The sequence below is a fragment of the Octopus sinensis genome, linkage group LG1 (assembly GCF_006345805.1).
Source record: "Octopus sinensis linkage group LG1, ASM634580v1, whole genome shotgun sequence".
In the NCBI taxonomy this organism is placed as follows: domain Eukaryota; kingdom Metazoa; phylum Mollusca; class Cephalopoda; order Octopoda; family Octopodidae; genus Octopus; species Octopus sinensis.
The window spans coordinates 74,707,237-74,723,753 of NC_042997.1; the positions used below are offsets into that span (position 1 = coordinate 74,707,237).

A 16,517-nucleotide genomic window follows, 5' to 3' on the forward strand; every position below is an offset into this window, starting at 1 on the left:
CCGCTGCCGTTAGTATAGGGCTTACATCTGGCCAAAATCTTCCATTGTATGTTATAATCGACACCTTTATCTCTTAAAGACCAAATATGATTGGATAATTGTGTCGCTTTTCTTTTGTTCCAGTGCCTAAAGCTCAAAGTGTGGTTATTGAACCTGGCCTTGAAATTACCCTCTGTCAGGCCCACGTATTTCTTCGTCGAAACGGTGTCTTTAGTGGTTATAGAGTTTACGGTAGCTTCATATATGATGGTCTTGGACATGCAAGCTCCATTTAGCGGGCACAATTCTTTATTCCTGCATGAACAGCTGTTTTCTTCTTGTGTTTTTTGTATGTTATGATTGATTATGTTTTTAAAATTGGTAGTTGAACTAAAACTAATTTTTAAATTGTGTCTATTGAAGAGTTTCCTATAAGCATGGTTAACTGGAAAATGTCTATCTATCAGTGCTAGGAAATATTTACCTATATTGAAGGCCACCTCGGGTGAGTAAGGGGGCGTAAACCAGATGACCTTCCTATTTCTATTATTCCTTTTCCTTATTGTTGGGCTGGTGATAGGTGTATATTTTATTTTTTCGCTAAAACCACTATCTTTTAAAGCTTTATTATAAACTGGGGCAACGCTATTGAAGATGTCCTCATTAGATGAGAGGCTAGAAATCCTCTTACTAATATTTTTAACTAAATTTTTGAATACTATAGGGGGATGGCATGAACCTACATTAATATAACTTAGTCTATCATTGGGCTTCCTATAAGGCTTATAAATATTATTATTAAGATCTAAGGAAACGTCTAAGAAATTGACAACCGTCAGGTTAGTGTCTATAGTTATACTAAGTCCGAAGTGTTTCATTAACTGGATAATATCCTTCCTAAAACGATCTTGTGCTGGTCCATTTGTAATTAGCAGTTAAGGCGAGGGCATCATCTTTGTAGATGGCGAAATGTACGTTAGGGAATGTCTTACCGAAGGTATCTAGGAGAAAGAGTCCAATTAGATCACAGATGCCTGCCCCATCATATGAACCCATGCTCACATCGAAAGCGCCCTCCGTGTCGGTGTTTTTTACCCACTTTGCATTCTCACTGAAAAGTAATGTCTTTCTAGCATGGAAGATTATATCCTTATCATTGGTACTAATTTCTATGAAGTCACTAGCGAAGATTAGGGCTTTATCTAGCAGTTCTTTAGAGATAGAGGCATAAAAATCAACAATATCGAATTGTGTAAACCTCGCTTTTTTCTTATTCTTAATAGCTTTAAACCAGTCTACGACTTCTATACTATTGGACCATTGCACTAGCCTAGTATCGGTCTTAATTTTCGTATTTATTTTATCTAAAATTTCTTTGCTAATAATCCCTAGTTCTGACTTGGCTGGGTTGATAAGCCTACATTTAGGGTTGGAAAGGAAGTTTTCTTTGTGGTCTTTAATAGTAATAAAGGCCTCTTTTTGGTGGAGGGTTTCTATTTTTTTATCTAATTTAAGTTTAGCGGCGATGACGCTAGCTTCTTTATTAATTTCGTTATATGTCTGTGCCCTAGCCTTAGTATAATTATTAATGATGCTGTTGTGTAAGAGTTGTGTGTATTTGCTGTTATCTACCAGGTATAAGTTCTTGGTTTTATCCGAAAAAAGTGCTTTTTTCTTGGAGCTTTTTATATGATCAATATCTATTTTCAATTTATGTTGGAAATTGTTAAAAGACTTACGAAACTTTATTTTGCTCATGATCTTCAGCAGGTCCGCTTCGAAATCTTCCAAGCCTTTAATCCTAGGAGGGAATTTTTTGGATTTTATCCGATAGCAATTGTTTTACTTGGTGTTCGCTTCTGTGTCAAAAAAGAAAGCCTTCCATCTCATACGCTTAATTACATCAGTAATTTTTTGCAGAAGTTTCTTAGAGTAAAAATCCTTTGATGGGATCGGTATATTTTTCATAGAATAATCTATGTGATATGCGTCCATATTAGATTCTTTTGTTTGTGAGAGTCCTCAACCGATGTTAGGCGATAATCCCAAAAAGGTCGTATTAGCTCTTAGTTGAGAATAACGTCGTCCGGGAGGTGATTTATTGATAAAACGGTAAGTTAACAAAAGAAAGAAAGAGACCTCAATATTATGTAAATAGAGGAAATTTATCTATACAATATGTTACATTACATACGTGGGCCTGACAGAGGGTAATTTCAAGGCCAGGTTCAATAACCACACTTTGAGCTTTAGGCACTGGAACAAAAGAAAAGCGACACAATTATCCAATCATATTTGGTCTTTAAGAGATAAAGGTGTCGATTATAACATACAATGGAAGATTTTGGCCAGATGTAAGCCCTATACTAACGGCAGCGGAAGGTGCGGTTTATGCGACATGGAGAGATGGCTTATCTGGAAAAGCAGCTTAGACCCTACCACATGTCTAAATACAAGGACAGAGCTTTTCGGATCATGCCCACATGTGACTAAATTTCTGTTACGTTTTTGGTCCCCTAAAGAAAACGGATAGAACATGCTTTCTGTGTTATGTCCCAAGAAGATTTTATATATTTTTATATATTTTTATATATTTTTATATATTTTTTATGTATTTTTATATAATTTTTATGACGAAAAATGCGAGCGATGTATAAGTACGCAGGCAAAGCAGAGTTATAACAGAGTAATTTCCCTTCATTTTTAACGGTATTTTTTCATAACGTTTTCAAATAGCCAGATAACCGAAGAGATGGTGTTGTGGATTTCCACTTCGGCATCTGAAACTCAGAGTTTTATCTTGACTACCGAGTAATGTAACATATTGTATAGATATATATATATATATATATATATATATATTATTTATATATATATATATATATATATATATATATATATATATATATATATATATATGTGTGTGTGTGTGTGTGTATGTATATAAATGAATGCATGTATAGGTGCAGGTGTGACTATGTAAATAAGATGCTTGCTTCCCAATCATAAGTTCAGTCCCACTGTATGTCACCTTGGGTAAGTGTCTTCAACTTTTCTGCAAAAGCAGCTCGTATATATGTATGTGTGTCTGTAAATGTGTACCTTAGTCTTGACATCACATGATGGTTGTAAATGGGTATCACTGCCATACAAGTGATGTTATTTCCAGTCTCCCATGAAGAACATGTCAGATCATGGGGAAGTATTACCTTGCTTACAAATAAGTGAGAGCTAGTGACAGGAAAGGACTCAGAACATAGAAAATCTGCCTCAACAAATTCCATCTGACTCATGCAAGTATAGAAAAATGAATGATAAATAATGATGATATATACATATATATATATGTTTCAGTCATTTGACTGCAGCCATGCAGGATCAACACCTTAAAGGATTTCTAGTCAAAGAAATCGACCCTAGGGCTTATTGTAAGCCTAGTACTTATTCTATTGGTCTCTTTTACTAAGCCACTAAGTTATGAAGACATAAACACACCAACATCACTAAAGTTAACTCTCTGAGAACATATGTCAGATCTCGATCTTCTGGCTGCCTCTTTAATCTGTGCCGATTTACTGCCAATTCAAAAGTTTTCCAGTCTCTTATTCATGACCTCCCTTATGCAGATGACTGTGACTTAGTCACTCATACAATGGATGACATGCAAATACTTATGAATCATATTTCTGCTTCTCAGCATTAACCTGGACAAGACTGTTGTAATGTTCCAGCCTGCACCAGGAAATCCATGTGGAACCAGCTATCTTGGTTGAAGGAACAATTCTGAAAGTGGTAGACAAGTTTGTCTACCTGGGTAGCACATTCAGCCATTCTTGCTCCCTGGATGATGAAATATCTTTCAGGCAACTGATTCCTTCTGGTCTCTTCAGTCTTGTGTCTGGTTTCAGTATGGCATCACAATGAAAACAAAAATTGCTGTGTACCATGCATGTGTACAGACATTGCTCCTTTACTCATGTGAGACATGGACCTTTTACAAACATCATGTAAGGATCCTTGAATGCTTTCATCTGAGATGTCTGAGATACATTCTGAATGTTGGCTGGACCATAAAAACTCCAGACATACAAGTCCTTAGGAAAGCCAATATCTTGAGTATTGAGGCAATGGTGCACAAGCACTAGTTACATTGGACTGAACACCTTATTAGAATGAAGGATAGCAGGATTGCACACATCTTGCTGATGAGATTGTGTGTGAGTAATTGCTACAATTAAGAACTCCAATGAATCAGAAAATCCCAACAATTAGATCATTTAATTGATTATGGGAGGAATTTCAACCATGTTTTGTGGTCTGCTACCACAACAGCTCCTTTATAGGATCCAGTTAGCTCAAGACATCATCAGGAGGAACCACATCCAGTTTTGGCCCCTACTCCTCTACCATTTAAGTAACAATTTTTTGAATAACGCAAAAAAAGTATGATAGCTTACTTGCTAATTATACTTCCATGTATAATTGAAATCACACTAACGTGATGGCAAAAGTTCATTCCACTTAAATAATGTATACTCAGTCATACACTTACAATACACTCAGCATATCATTTATTGTAACAGTGAACCACCAGTTCTAAGACAAAAACATATCTGTTTAAACATATACTTAGTTTTATATATAAACTCTAAATATTCTTGTTGCAGTTACTTTTTATTTCACACTTCTCACTACCTTACCTCAATTTGTTGATGAACATTTTCAGGCATTTCCTGATCATAGGTCTTCAGTAGCTCTATTGTTTCCTTCAAAGGTTCAAACATCATGTCAGTATCATCTTGTCGTTTATGGACAGCATTCAGTTGTTCCATAACTGCCACTAACTGGTCATAGTCACCCTCTTCAACAGTTTTACCCAAGCCTTCATCAGCAATCTTAATAAATTCTTCAAGTTCGTTTAGACTACAAATCAAATAAGGACAATCTGAGAATGAAAAACAAGTACATATTCCCCAACAAAATTGAAAAAGCATGTAAACTTTGATTGATTAGTTCATAATCCCCTTGATTGATTGGTTCATAATCCCCTTGTTAAATCAATCAATATGTAAAATGCTTCTGAGAAGAAAAGTTTTTCTATTGTATCTCATTTCTCTTTATTGCTTGGAATAATTAACAGGTTAATATAAAAATAAAGAAAACATATTTTCTCAGTTTCAATAGAATTATATAATACACCCACAAAACATGTAGTCTAATTATCTACTTGATAAAACAAAAATAATATAAAAACATTTTCTTTTCCACAAAAATAATTATACATAATATTTCAATAAAAGATTTTCCATCACTCAGTCCTATCTTTCTTTACTTACCTATTTATCACATGGTCAATCAAATATTGTTTAAACATAAAACTCCATTTCTTAATGATGTTTAGTAAGCCATACTTGAACGGTCGTATATCTACACGGAACCAATTGTCAAAAATCATGATCTTTTTTATACCTTTAGCCTCTTCATAAACCAGTTCAAATGTATCAATCTAAAGAAAGGAGAGAAGATAAAAAACTTATAACATTAGTATAATCTTATTCCTGTGGATGAATTGTTTCTCAGATTCTGATATGATCAAGGAAACAATAAGTCATACAATTCCATTCTAGTGAATTGTAAGGAAAACAAAAGTTTTTAAACTACAAAGTCTTCAATTATGTTAAAATAAGGTGAATAACAATATAGAATAAAAATGTTTCAACTGTCACTTTGCTCACCACCAACATAAACCAATAATGTTTAAACACTACTTGATTGCCCATGTGATAATACAGTAGAAAAATATGTACTGCATAGTCTCTGAATAGACTGCCATTCAGAGCATATGATTCTACTTTAGAATTTCAGCCAACAATTTCTATGCAGGTTAGGATAAGAGCACAATCATTGAAGTGTGAAGGTTGACCTCAAATAATTTAAAGGATATAGACCTTTAGCATCATCATCGTCATCATTTAACATCTGTTTTCCATGCTAGCATGGGTTGGACGGTTTGACCGGGGTCTGGGAAGCCATGAGGCTGCACCAGGCTCTAGTCTGATCTGGCAGTGATTCTCCAGCTGGATGCCCTTCCTAATGCCAACCACTCTGTGAGTGTAGTGGGTGCTTTTTACTTGCCACTGGCACAGAGGCCAGAGGAAATAGGCGACGGCCTCAATTGGTTGGTGCTTTTTACATGCCACCGGCACGGAAGCCAGTCAAGTGCTTTTTATGTGCCACTAGCATAGGTATCACAACTACAATTTCCATTTGATTTTCATTTTGATGTTGATGTACTTGACTCAATAGGTTTCCTCAAGCACAGCAGGTCACCCTATGATACAAGGTACTTTTGAATGGGCTGGGGCTGGTTATGCGAAACTAGTGTAGGATACAGCTGTGAACTCACTTTATTTGCTGGGTCTTTGCAGTCACAGCATATCTCCAGAGGTCCCGGTCTTTCATCATTGCTTCTGTGAGGCCCAACTTTCCAAGGTCATGCTTGACCACCTCATCCCATGTCTTTCTGAGTCTACCTCTGACCTGGATTCCTTCAACTGTTTGGGAGTGGCACTTCTTCACACATCTCTCCTCATCCATCCGCAGTACATGACCATACCAGTGCTAACATCTCTCTTGCATGCCACATCTGATGCTTCTCATGTCCAACATTTCTCTCAGGACACTTACACTCTGTCGTGTATGCACACTGACATGACTAACGGATCATGCTAGCTTCATTTCTTTCGAGCCTACGCATGTCCTCCATAGTCATGGCCCACATTTCACTGCCGTGAAGTATGGTAGTTTGCACACATACAGCATACAATCTACCTTTCACTCTAAGCAAGAGGCCTTTTATCACCAGTAGGAGTAGAAGCTTTCTAAACTTTGCCCCGGCTATTCTTATTCTAGTGGTCACACTCTCTGAGCATCCACCCCCACTACTAACTTGGTACCTAGGTAGTGGAAGCCATCAACAACTTCTAGTTTCTCTCCCTGGAGTATGATGGAATCTGTTTTCTGAACATCTGTGGTGTTTATTGTTCCTGTGCATCTGCCACACATGAAAGCTATCATCTCAGTTAATCTTCCTTTGATGTTGCTGCACCTCTTATGTGTCCACAGCTTACACTGGGTACATCTTATGGAGTTTCTACCTACACCTTCTCTACAGATTGAGCAGAGCCACCTACCTGAGGGGGTGTGTGATGTGTTCGCCTTTCTACTTACTAGAACTTTGGTTTTTGCTACAGTGACTCTAAGGCCTTTTGATTCTAAACCTTGCTTCCACACCTGAAATTTCTTTTCTAGTTCTGGTAGTGATTCTGCTATAAGGGCCAGGTCATCAGCATAGAGGAACTCTCAGGGGCAACCTATCTTGAATTCTTCTGTTATCAATTGTATAATAATTACCTCAGGTGAATAAAAGTGTTTATTGTATAGGTTATTCAATCTAAAGCAATAATAGCTTGTAAGAATTGGCCTTGTAAAGCATACACAGAACAAAACTGATTTAGCTTGACAAATGAAAGTTTGAGAGAAAATATTCAGCACATAGCTTTACATGAGTATTTTATATCAAAGAATAATATAGAAAAAAGTAATCAGAAATTAAAGAACTGCCTATAATGAAGTTGCAGTTGAATCAGGCAGCTTTGAAATGCAAATATCAGAGCAATAAAGAATAAGAAGAGCAAAAGAGGATTACTGAATTTGAGGATCAGCTATGGAGATAGTTTTTAAAGCAAATACCCTCAAGTCCAGTCATTGTGGCATAAATGTAAATATCAGAACTTGGAAGGTTTTCAAATGTTTAATCTCAGACAATGTTCTTTTAAGAAATTTTTCTTTGTTGTTCATTTGTACAAAATTCCTGATACTGTCACTCTTATGTAAAGTTACCATTTTTTTCTATCCACTAATATGTAACTTTTGAAAGCCCTATCTCATATAAGACCAGTGTGATTTGTTTTTTAATCACAAGACATATATTTGTCTTTTAACTGTTTAGTGTTTACAAAAATATTATTCCATAATAGTCTCTGTACAGAAAACAAGGTCAAAAAAGTAAATAACTGTTACTGGAGTCATCTGCTTACCTGTTCTTTAAAATGTTGAAGTGTTGGGGGTTTTTTAGGTGCATCTTGCTCAATTACAGTCTTAGTAGCTTGTGCAATTAAGACTTCACCATAAAGAAGGAATTGTTGCATAAATTCATTCCTATCTCTTTTCCACAAATATGAATATTTCTCAAATGTATTACTGTATTCCATAGCTTGGTTTATCACACTATCAACTCTTGCCATAACAGTTTCTCTCATTGTAGCTATTTCATCATTTATTTCAAGATCAGGCTGTAGAAATATTAAATGTAAATAATAAACTTTATTTTTAGTAACATATTTTTCCTGTTATCCTAGCAGAAATGCCACAATTAAAAGTATTACATGAAATAACAGAGAAAGGGTTACAATGAGAGAGAGAAGATTGAGGGGAGAAAGATAATAAAGACAAACAAGGATGAGGAAACGAATGAGAAAGTTATTAGGTTGTAGAAATAGAAAGACTAATTGGAATAGAGGTAGAACACAAGGCTTAAGTAAATTGGATAGACTGATTTGCTTCACAATAATTTGTTATATATGCAAATCAATCTATCCAATTTACTTAAGCCTTTAGTAATAGTGAGTTTATAAGCAGTGTCACTGTGGACAGTTAAAGAAAATATTCAGTCATCAATAAAATCTCAAAGCAGATTGATTTATTGTAGATTGAGCTGATACCTCATTTTTTTTTTTGACCATGAAAATAATGTAGAAAAGATAAGCTGTTTACACATGTATATAAATAGTGTTGTTTAAAATCTACAGATATATTCTATGGTACAGTATAGCATAGAAGCAATACACACTTAATGCATCTGTAACGAAGATCTGTTATCGATTCACTGAAAGGGTGTCGATCCGATCTAGTTACATACAATTTTATAAGACAATACAGACGAAGTCAGGTTGTAGGTAAAAGACAGCAGTTCGTTTATTTATTGCGATGGCGTACGTGTCTGATGGGAGAAGGACAGCCTCTGATGTACAGCTTCTTGTTAGTTTGTTGAAGTTTGTTGATGGTCGTTGGCGGCTATGTCAGTGAGGTTGTCAGAGCCTGTTGAATGTACATCTGTTCGCTGTGGGCTGAATTGCTAGAGAGAAAGATTTGAGTTTGGCGGGCCTGAGGGAACGTTTCCCGCACATGCGCATGGGGAAGACTTCCGGTGGCCACCCGGAAGTAGTCCCATTCTGCGCATGCGCGCTGAACCCTACACAGTAGCATCACTACACATCAATAATTCATAATTTCAAATTTGAATACATTGTGTTGTACCTTTAGTAGTGAACATAATACTGCTTGTTTCTATACTTTCCTAAAATGTCATAGCTTATTCTTTAGTCAGCTGTTTGAAGACTAGAGGATAAAATATCAAAAGTTAGTTACTCCCAATCTGTCACATAAAAGTTGAATAAAGCTAATGCAAGAAGTTATGACATTAATTTTACCTCATAATTATGTACATTACTATGCTTTGCAAGCCGTTGTATGCCTGATGCTTGTGAGTATATATCATCCATGAGTCCTTCAACAAGGTCCCAGAATCCATCTGGGTTTTGAATATTCAGTGATGGAGAAAACTGCATTTCAGGAATATTTAACTCCAGTTTCACTTCAAATAGTGGATCAGTTGTTTCATGAGGGTCTGTGTTATTCAGAAAAAAATTGAGACTTGTCCCAATGAGGGCAAAAAATCCAACAGCAACTTTCTGATCAACATAGTCAACATATGCTTTCCACTCAACTGAATCAGGATCTGCTTGAAAGTTTTCTATATTTTTCTGGAATAAATGCAAGAATAAACATATGCTATAAATACCATATATATTAAGATTACAAAGAGGACAATTGTTAATAACCATATTTTACTCAGTGTGTGGTTCTTGAAATAAGAAAAGGAAGTGTATTATAAAGAAAAAGAATTAAAGTGTGTATCTTCTGTTCAAAATGGCAACAAACATTGCTTCTCTTTTCAAGATAAACTTTTAACTGTTTCTAGATAGTTTCCAAGATCTGGATTTATCAACATTCTATCCTGCCCTTTCCTACCATGTGACCTATGACATCTACTGCTTTACATGGTTCCACTGATAACAGTTGAGTCCCTTAAAAGGAAGATCAGTAGATTTCTCTGCAAGGGTTTGGGGATTTTCCTGAAGACTCAGTGATGTGGCATTGTCTGGAGGCCAGTAATATCTTGCAGCTTCCATTCATAAGCATCTCTGAAGAATATATGGTAACTTGAAAAAAAATTTCAAAATTGTAAGGGCTCCAGGGATCAGAATATGTCATCAGTGAGCATATTCCCCTGGGGAGTGGGCATGAAGAGCAGAGAAAGCAATGCAATATGGCAGAAAAATGCCTAAGGTAAAAGGAGCTGGTGAGCATCATGTCAACTGGCAGAGCAGACTTAGGATACTTTCCAAAGACCCAGGTTAGTAAGACTTAGAGCAAGTAGAAACAACCTTCTATCTAAGAAGAGGTCTGAGCAAGCACAGAGGAAGAAGAGTTGAGCAGCACAGGGAAGGTTCAGGCTGCATGGAGCATGGACAAGCTTGGAGCATAGGAATACTTGGTCAAACATTATGTAGATAGATTTCCATTATATGCAGTTCTTTGTCCAGGTTACCTATGATATCTTACCAAGCCCAGATAAACATCATATCTAAGGTAAGCATGAAACATCATCATGTCCATTTTGAAAGAAGATCCTTAGAACACTTCAGTAGCTACCAAAGAGCTTTTGGAAATGGCTGCTATCATCAACAACCTCATCAGCTGCTAGGGGCAGTCACAAAGAATAATCAGTATAAATAAACACCACTACATCAAAAAGAAAGAAATTAGATTTGTCAAAACTAGAAAGAAACCAAATCCACAATCAAAAACAAGAACAGGCACACCCTCTGACTGGCAGCTGGTTGTTGATCTGGGCAGGCTACTGAAGTTACCACAACACTTAGTACCAACACTCTTGTCATACATTATCATCACAATGGAACTTAGAGTGCTCTGTGGAAAGAGTATATTGAAGAAGCCAAGGAAAGGTAACATGAGAAGTATTGGGAATTGGAAAAGTGACAGGGTACTTGCTAGAAAACACATTATGAACATATACAGATAGGCTATAAAGACAGTGCAAGATGTACAGCCTGCAAAGCTCTCAACTGATTGAACTTTACATGGGTGGAAAAGAAAAGGATCATATTGTTGCATGTGAAGTTGCTAAGAAAGCTATCAGATTACTTTGTATTAAGAAGAATAATATATGAGTGTTTCTGCTAGGATGTAAGTCAATATGTGTCACCTCGATGTGGATGTCTGAAACATGAAACATTTGATGCCTCCAGGTCACATTATTGAAGATGTATCTCAGCTCATCTAGGAGATGTTTTACAAAGTACATACCACTGGCACTTTATGTTTAAATAGTAAAGAGAACCCTCTTCTGTACAATAAAATGTCTCTGTCATTCAAATAGGATTCTCTCTCTCTCTCTCTCTCTTTCTCTCTCTTTCTCTCTCACATATTTTAATTTAGCTTTACCTGTAGAAGTTCATGAATTAGTTGCCCATTTTTAGTAATTTCTGCTGAGCGCTTTGCTAGACGATCTATTCTGTCATCCAAATTGAGCAAGAGTCCATTTTTTTCATCTTTACGCTCAAACAATGGTAGCTTATTCCATGTGGACATCAATACTTCAATTGTTTGTACATTTTCCTTTGACATTTTGAGGCTAATGTATAATTTATAAATTGTATTCTTTGTTTCTTCTATATACTCCCAGATACCTAATGAAATAGATCATGTTATCAAATAATCTCATTACATGGAAACAGCAAACTATATTAAGCATAACACTTCAATGTAGTAAGATACTGGTATTAAAAGCACAATAATTGTAGAGATTTTTAAAAAAATATGTTCCATGAGATGGACATACAAAATTAACCTTTAGGAAAAAGAAAAAAACTGTAAATGAAATCTGCAGAATGTGAGGCATTAAAGACATCAGCTGAGGTGTGTCTTCCACTTATTACAAAATTTCTTATGTTATATGGACATTCTGCACTCAGTATGTGACTTTCTTATATGAATGAACACTTTTGTTCATTCATATCAATAAACCAGTAAAATGTGTGTGTAATGTAAGAAATTGGTTAAGATATGGAAGAAGTGAATATTAGACTTCAAGGATGAGATGAAATAAAATTTTGTAGACAGTGACATAGGCGCAGGAGTGGCTGTGTGGTAAGTAGCTTGCTAACCAACCACATGGCTCCGGGTTCAGTCCCACTGCGTGGCATCTTGGGCAAGTGTCTTCTGCTATAGCCCCGGGCCGACCAATGCCTTGTGAGTGGATTTGGTAGACGGAAACTGAAAGAAGCCTGTCGTATATATGTATATATATATATGTGTGTGTGTGTGTGTGTTTGTGTGTTTGTGTGTTTGTCCCCCTAGCATTGCTTGACAACCGATGCTGGTGTGTTTACGTCCCCGTTACTTAGCGGTTCGGCAAAAGAGACCGATAGAATAAGTACTGGGCTTACAAAGAATAAGTCCCGGGGTCGATTTGCTCGACTAAAGGCGGTGCTCCAGCATGGCCGCAGTCAAATGACTGAAACAAGTAAAAGATAAAAGATAAAAGTGAGGCAACAACAGTGGTGACAATAGTGGCAGCAATGATAATAATGACAATATCTAGTTTATATGTATTTTATTGATAGTGAAGTAGTAGAAGAGTAGCAATTCTGAACCTAATTAACTACCATATTTTGTTTCCTAGGTGGACATAACTATTCTGCAATAACTTTGCTAATATCCTTTGGAAAGATAATGAATGTTTTACAATCTCCCATTTCCAACTTAGTTAAGAAAATATAAATTGTTTTCATAACAAGATATCAGGTTTACAGCTTGAGGAAACTTCCTTGATGGTTCAATGGTATTTGACTTTTGTTGATAGTCATAATAGCCATGACTAAACTGGAGGAATAGGATTGTTCAATGCAGTTAATATGCTTAACATATATGATCTGCATTAGTTGACAGAAAGAAAATATAATCTAAAAGAGTTCTAATGCAGGGGGCTAGTTAAAATGTAGTTTAAAAGATACGACAAAAAAATGAGATCACAGCTGTAATCTACACCAGTGTCACATGACTAGCCAACTCAAAAAGTACCCTTGGATTGTAGGGCGACATGCTGTACTTGAGGAGACCTATTGAGTCAACTACATCAACATCAAAATGAAATCAAATCACAATCAAATGGAAATTGTAGTTGTGGTCTCTGTGCCAGTGGCACGTAAAAAGCACCATCCAAATGTGGTAGGTGCCAGCCCCCTTGCCCCGACTGGCTTCTGTGCCAGTGGCACATAAAAAGCACCATCCAAACATGGCCGATGCCAAACCACCTTGACTGGCTCCCATGCTGGTGGCACGTAAAAAGCATCATCCGATCGTGGTTGATGCCAGCCCCTTCTGGCCCGTGCTGGTGGCACATAAAAAGCACCCACTACACTCAAAGAGTGGTTTGCATTAGGAAGGGCAACCAACTGTAGAAACACTGCTAGATCAGACTGGAGTCTAGTGCAGCCTCTTGGCTTTTCAGACCCCAGTCGAACCATCCAATCCAGATCAGCATGGAAAATGGACATTAAACGATGATGAGGAGGAGGAGGGGGATGACAGGAGCAGAATTTAAGTCAGATATATGACATGTAGTTTCAGGTGAAATGTAACATATTGAACCACTGGCTATTTAAAGTATGTATAGCATAATTTCATTCCACTACAACACTTTTGGTTACTCCAAGAAGACATATAACTGAATAACCCAGTCTAATTATCTAACAAGAGATATTGCTCCTGTTTCACAAAAAAAGGGATTCTCTGAAGCATCTCTGTAATAATGTTACTCAGAGATCACAGCCCCAGTACTTTAGACATGTAATGAGAATGTTGCAGGAAAGAATCGCATGAAGGATTCAAGCTGAACCAACCAGCAGGAGATCTAGGGGTAGTCCAAGAATGAGATGCCTGGATAATATCCATAGTCTCAGCTAGTCATACTTGCGAATCCAGCAAGAAAGTGTAATGATGGTTGCTACTGATAGGACCCTATAAATGAAGTACTTGAGGACTCCATTCTTATGATCCTCTCAAGAATAGAGGGCAAGAAGATGGGCAGTTATTCAAAAGGGCTTTCAGTTGTAGAGGTCCAATATTCCATCAACTCATGTTAAAGTTTACAAAATATTGTTCTACTTATGCAATGCAGAAAATACTGTTAAAACAGTAGCTCAGGCATCATTTGTCTATTTTGGCATGATTTCTATGGCTGGATGCCCTTCCTAACACCAACCACTTTTCTTTAATTAGATTATTCATACAGCAGGTACAAGGCCATAAAACTGTAAGGGGAGAGACATATCTAAGTAAAACTGTGTACAATTTGTATAAATAGTGTACAATTTCAATCTTCTAGTAATTTTCCAATTCCAACTTTGGTAACAACCTACATAAAAACAAAAACATACACAAAATATAAAACAAAAACAAACCTTCGCTATTCCAGTTCATTTGCTTTTCAGCTTGATGAAGCTGCTCATCAATTACGCCAAGCTGGTTGACAATAAGAGGAAATTCCACAGTAAGGGCTGATGTACGAATATCATCGTACCAAAATACTGTTTGGTCAAGGTTTGTTACATACCGATAGAAATCATCTCTTCTAGCATATAATTCATTGCTGCTGTCAGGGATATTTGAAATACCTCTAATTTCCATGTATTTCACCTCTTTTAGGACAGCAGTTAGCTGAATATGTAAGAACACAGTTAGATTAAAATTAGTTAAATGGCTTTTTTAACTGTAGCTGTTGGAAGAAATTTTAAATATATTGAAACAATATCATATTTTAAAATGAATATTAGAAATATCATACTGCAAAATATTCAATACATACAATAATCCTATATACCGTAATAATGCAACATAATAATATCATACATAGCAATACACTATAAAGAGCAATATCATATATAACAACACTATTAATATCATATAAAACATTTATATGTTACTGAATGAAGCTCCACATTATTTTACCATTTCTAATTCTATATTATCCAAATAAATATTTCTTTTTTAAATTTCAACATTCTTGATACTTAATGAAACCAGGAATGTTAACTGTCAACATGTGAAAGATTGGTCATTGCCATAAGTAAAATAGCCTCATAATCTTTATAAAACTAAAATTCAAAGTTCATTTTTGTTTGTGAATTCCATAGCAAAACTAGTACTTTGTTGTGATAAAATGTTTGACTTCTATACTTTCTATATATTTTTTGTAAAATAATTTCCAGTGTATTTCTGATCAGTGGAACCTTCAAAATAGAAAGATTTTTGTGCCTTATTACATCACAATGGAAAAGAAACATCTCTCCAATGATAAACAACAGACAATAATAAATAGAACAGTCAGATAGACATACAAAAAAGCAAAATCCTACAGAGACTGACATACAAAGACACCACATGCACACATAGACATAATATACCAAATGCATAAACACACAAAAAAAGCACACCCAGACTTCTAATAGCAAACACACATATATAGATTTATATGTAAGCATTTATCGATTTAAAACTATTTCAGTGAGAGACTGAACTAAAGGTAAATTAGTTTATAATGTATGAAATATATAATTAATGTCTTCTGCAATTTTAAGAGTTATGAAATGTTTGTCTTTGAAATGTTTGAAATGTCTTTGAAATGTTTGTCACAAAGGAATAGGTATCTCTATTCGTTTGTCTCTCTTACTCTCTCTCCCTTTCTGCATGCACAAACACATATTAGATAAATAGATAGAAAGAGATGCTATGTTATATATATATATAAGAGTGCACTTTTCTATGCAAATCTTTAACACTCTAGTACTGAAAACTGTAAACTTTCACATGGAACTTTTGCATACAATGATATTAAAAACAAAATGGTATCAAAATAATTGTAACTGGTTATTGAAGATGTACTAGTCTTTCTTTGTCTTCTTATTGGGAATACATATGTATGTACATATGTACACACACACGCACACACCGCATGCACATACATACATACATACATACATACATACATACATACATACATACATACATACATACATACATACATACATACATACATACATACATACATACATACATACATACATACATACATACATACATACATACATATATTACTTTAGTGTAAATGGTTAGCATATGTGTTAATGGGTACATGTATTGTCTGAATTCTACAAGCAGTTTTCACACTTTTTTCTACAACAAAGCTTTTAGAATGGATCTGGTTGATGCATATTGAAAGATCACTTTATGTTTGTGTGTATACACACATATAAACACACACACACAAATAT

At 35.6% G+C, this 16,517-nt stretch overlaps 1 protein-coding gene across 2 annotated transcripts in view; it reads right to left on the bottom strand.

Moving 5' to 3' along the window:
• LOC115213643 (dynein beta chain, ciliary-like) overlaps window positions 1-16,517 on the bottom strand; it is an 884,597-nt gene that overhangs the window by 497,328 nt on the left and 370,752 nt on the right. For both annotated transcript variants that reach the window (XM_036501971.1, XM_036501966.1), the window contains exons 13-18: window positions 14,649-14,904; window positions 11,629-11,873; window positions 9,531-9,863; window positions 8,079-8,333; window positions 5,316-5,485; window positions 4,680-4,902 (exon numbers count right to left, since the gene is read on the bottom strand). In XM_036501971.1, coding sequence (XP_036357864.1) covers window positions 4,680-4,902; window positions 5,316-5,485; window positions 8,079-8,333; window positions 9,531-9,863; window positions 11,629-11,873; window positions 14,649-14,904 — 1,482 coding nt within the window. The remainder of the gene's footprint in view (window positions 1-4,679; window positions 4,903-5,315; window positions 5,486-8,078; window positions 8,334-9,530; window positions 9,864-11,628; window positions 11,874-14,648; window positions 14,905-16,517) is intronic.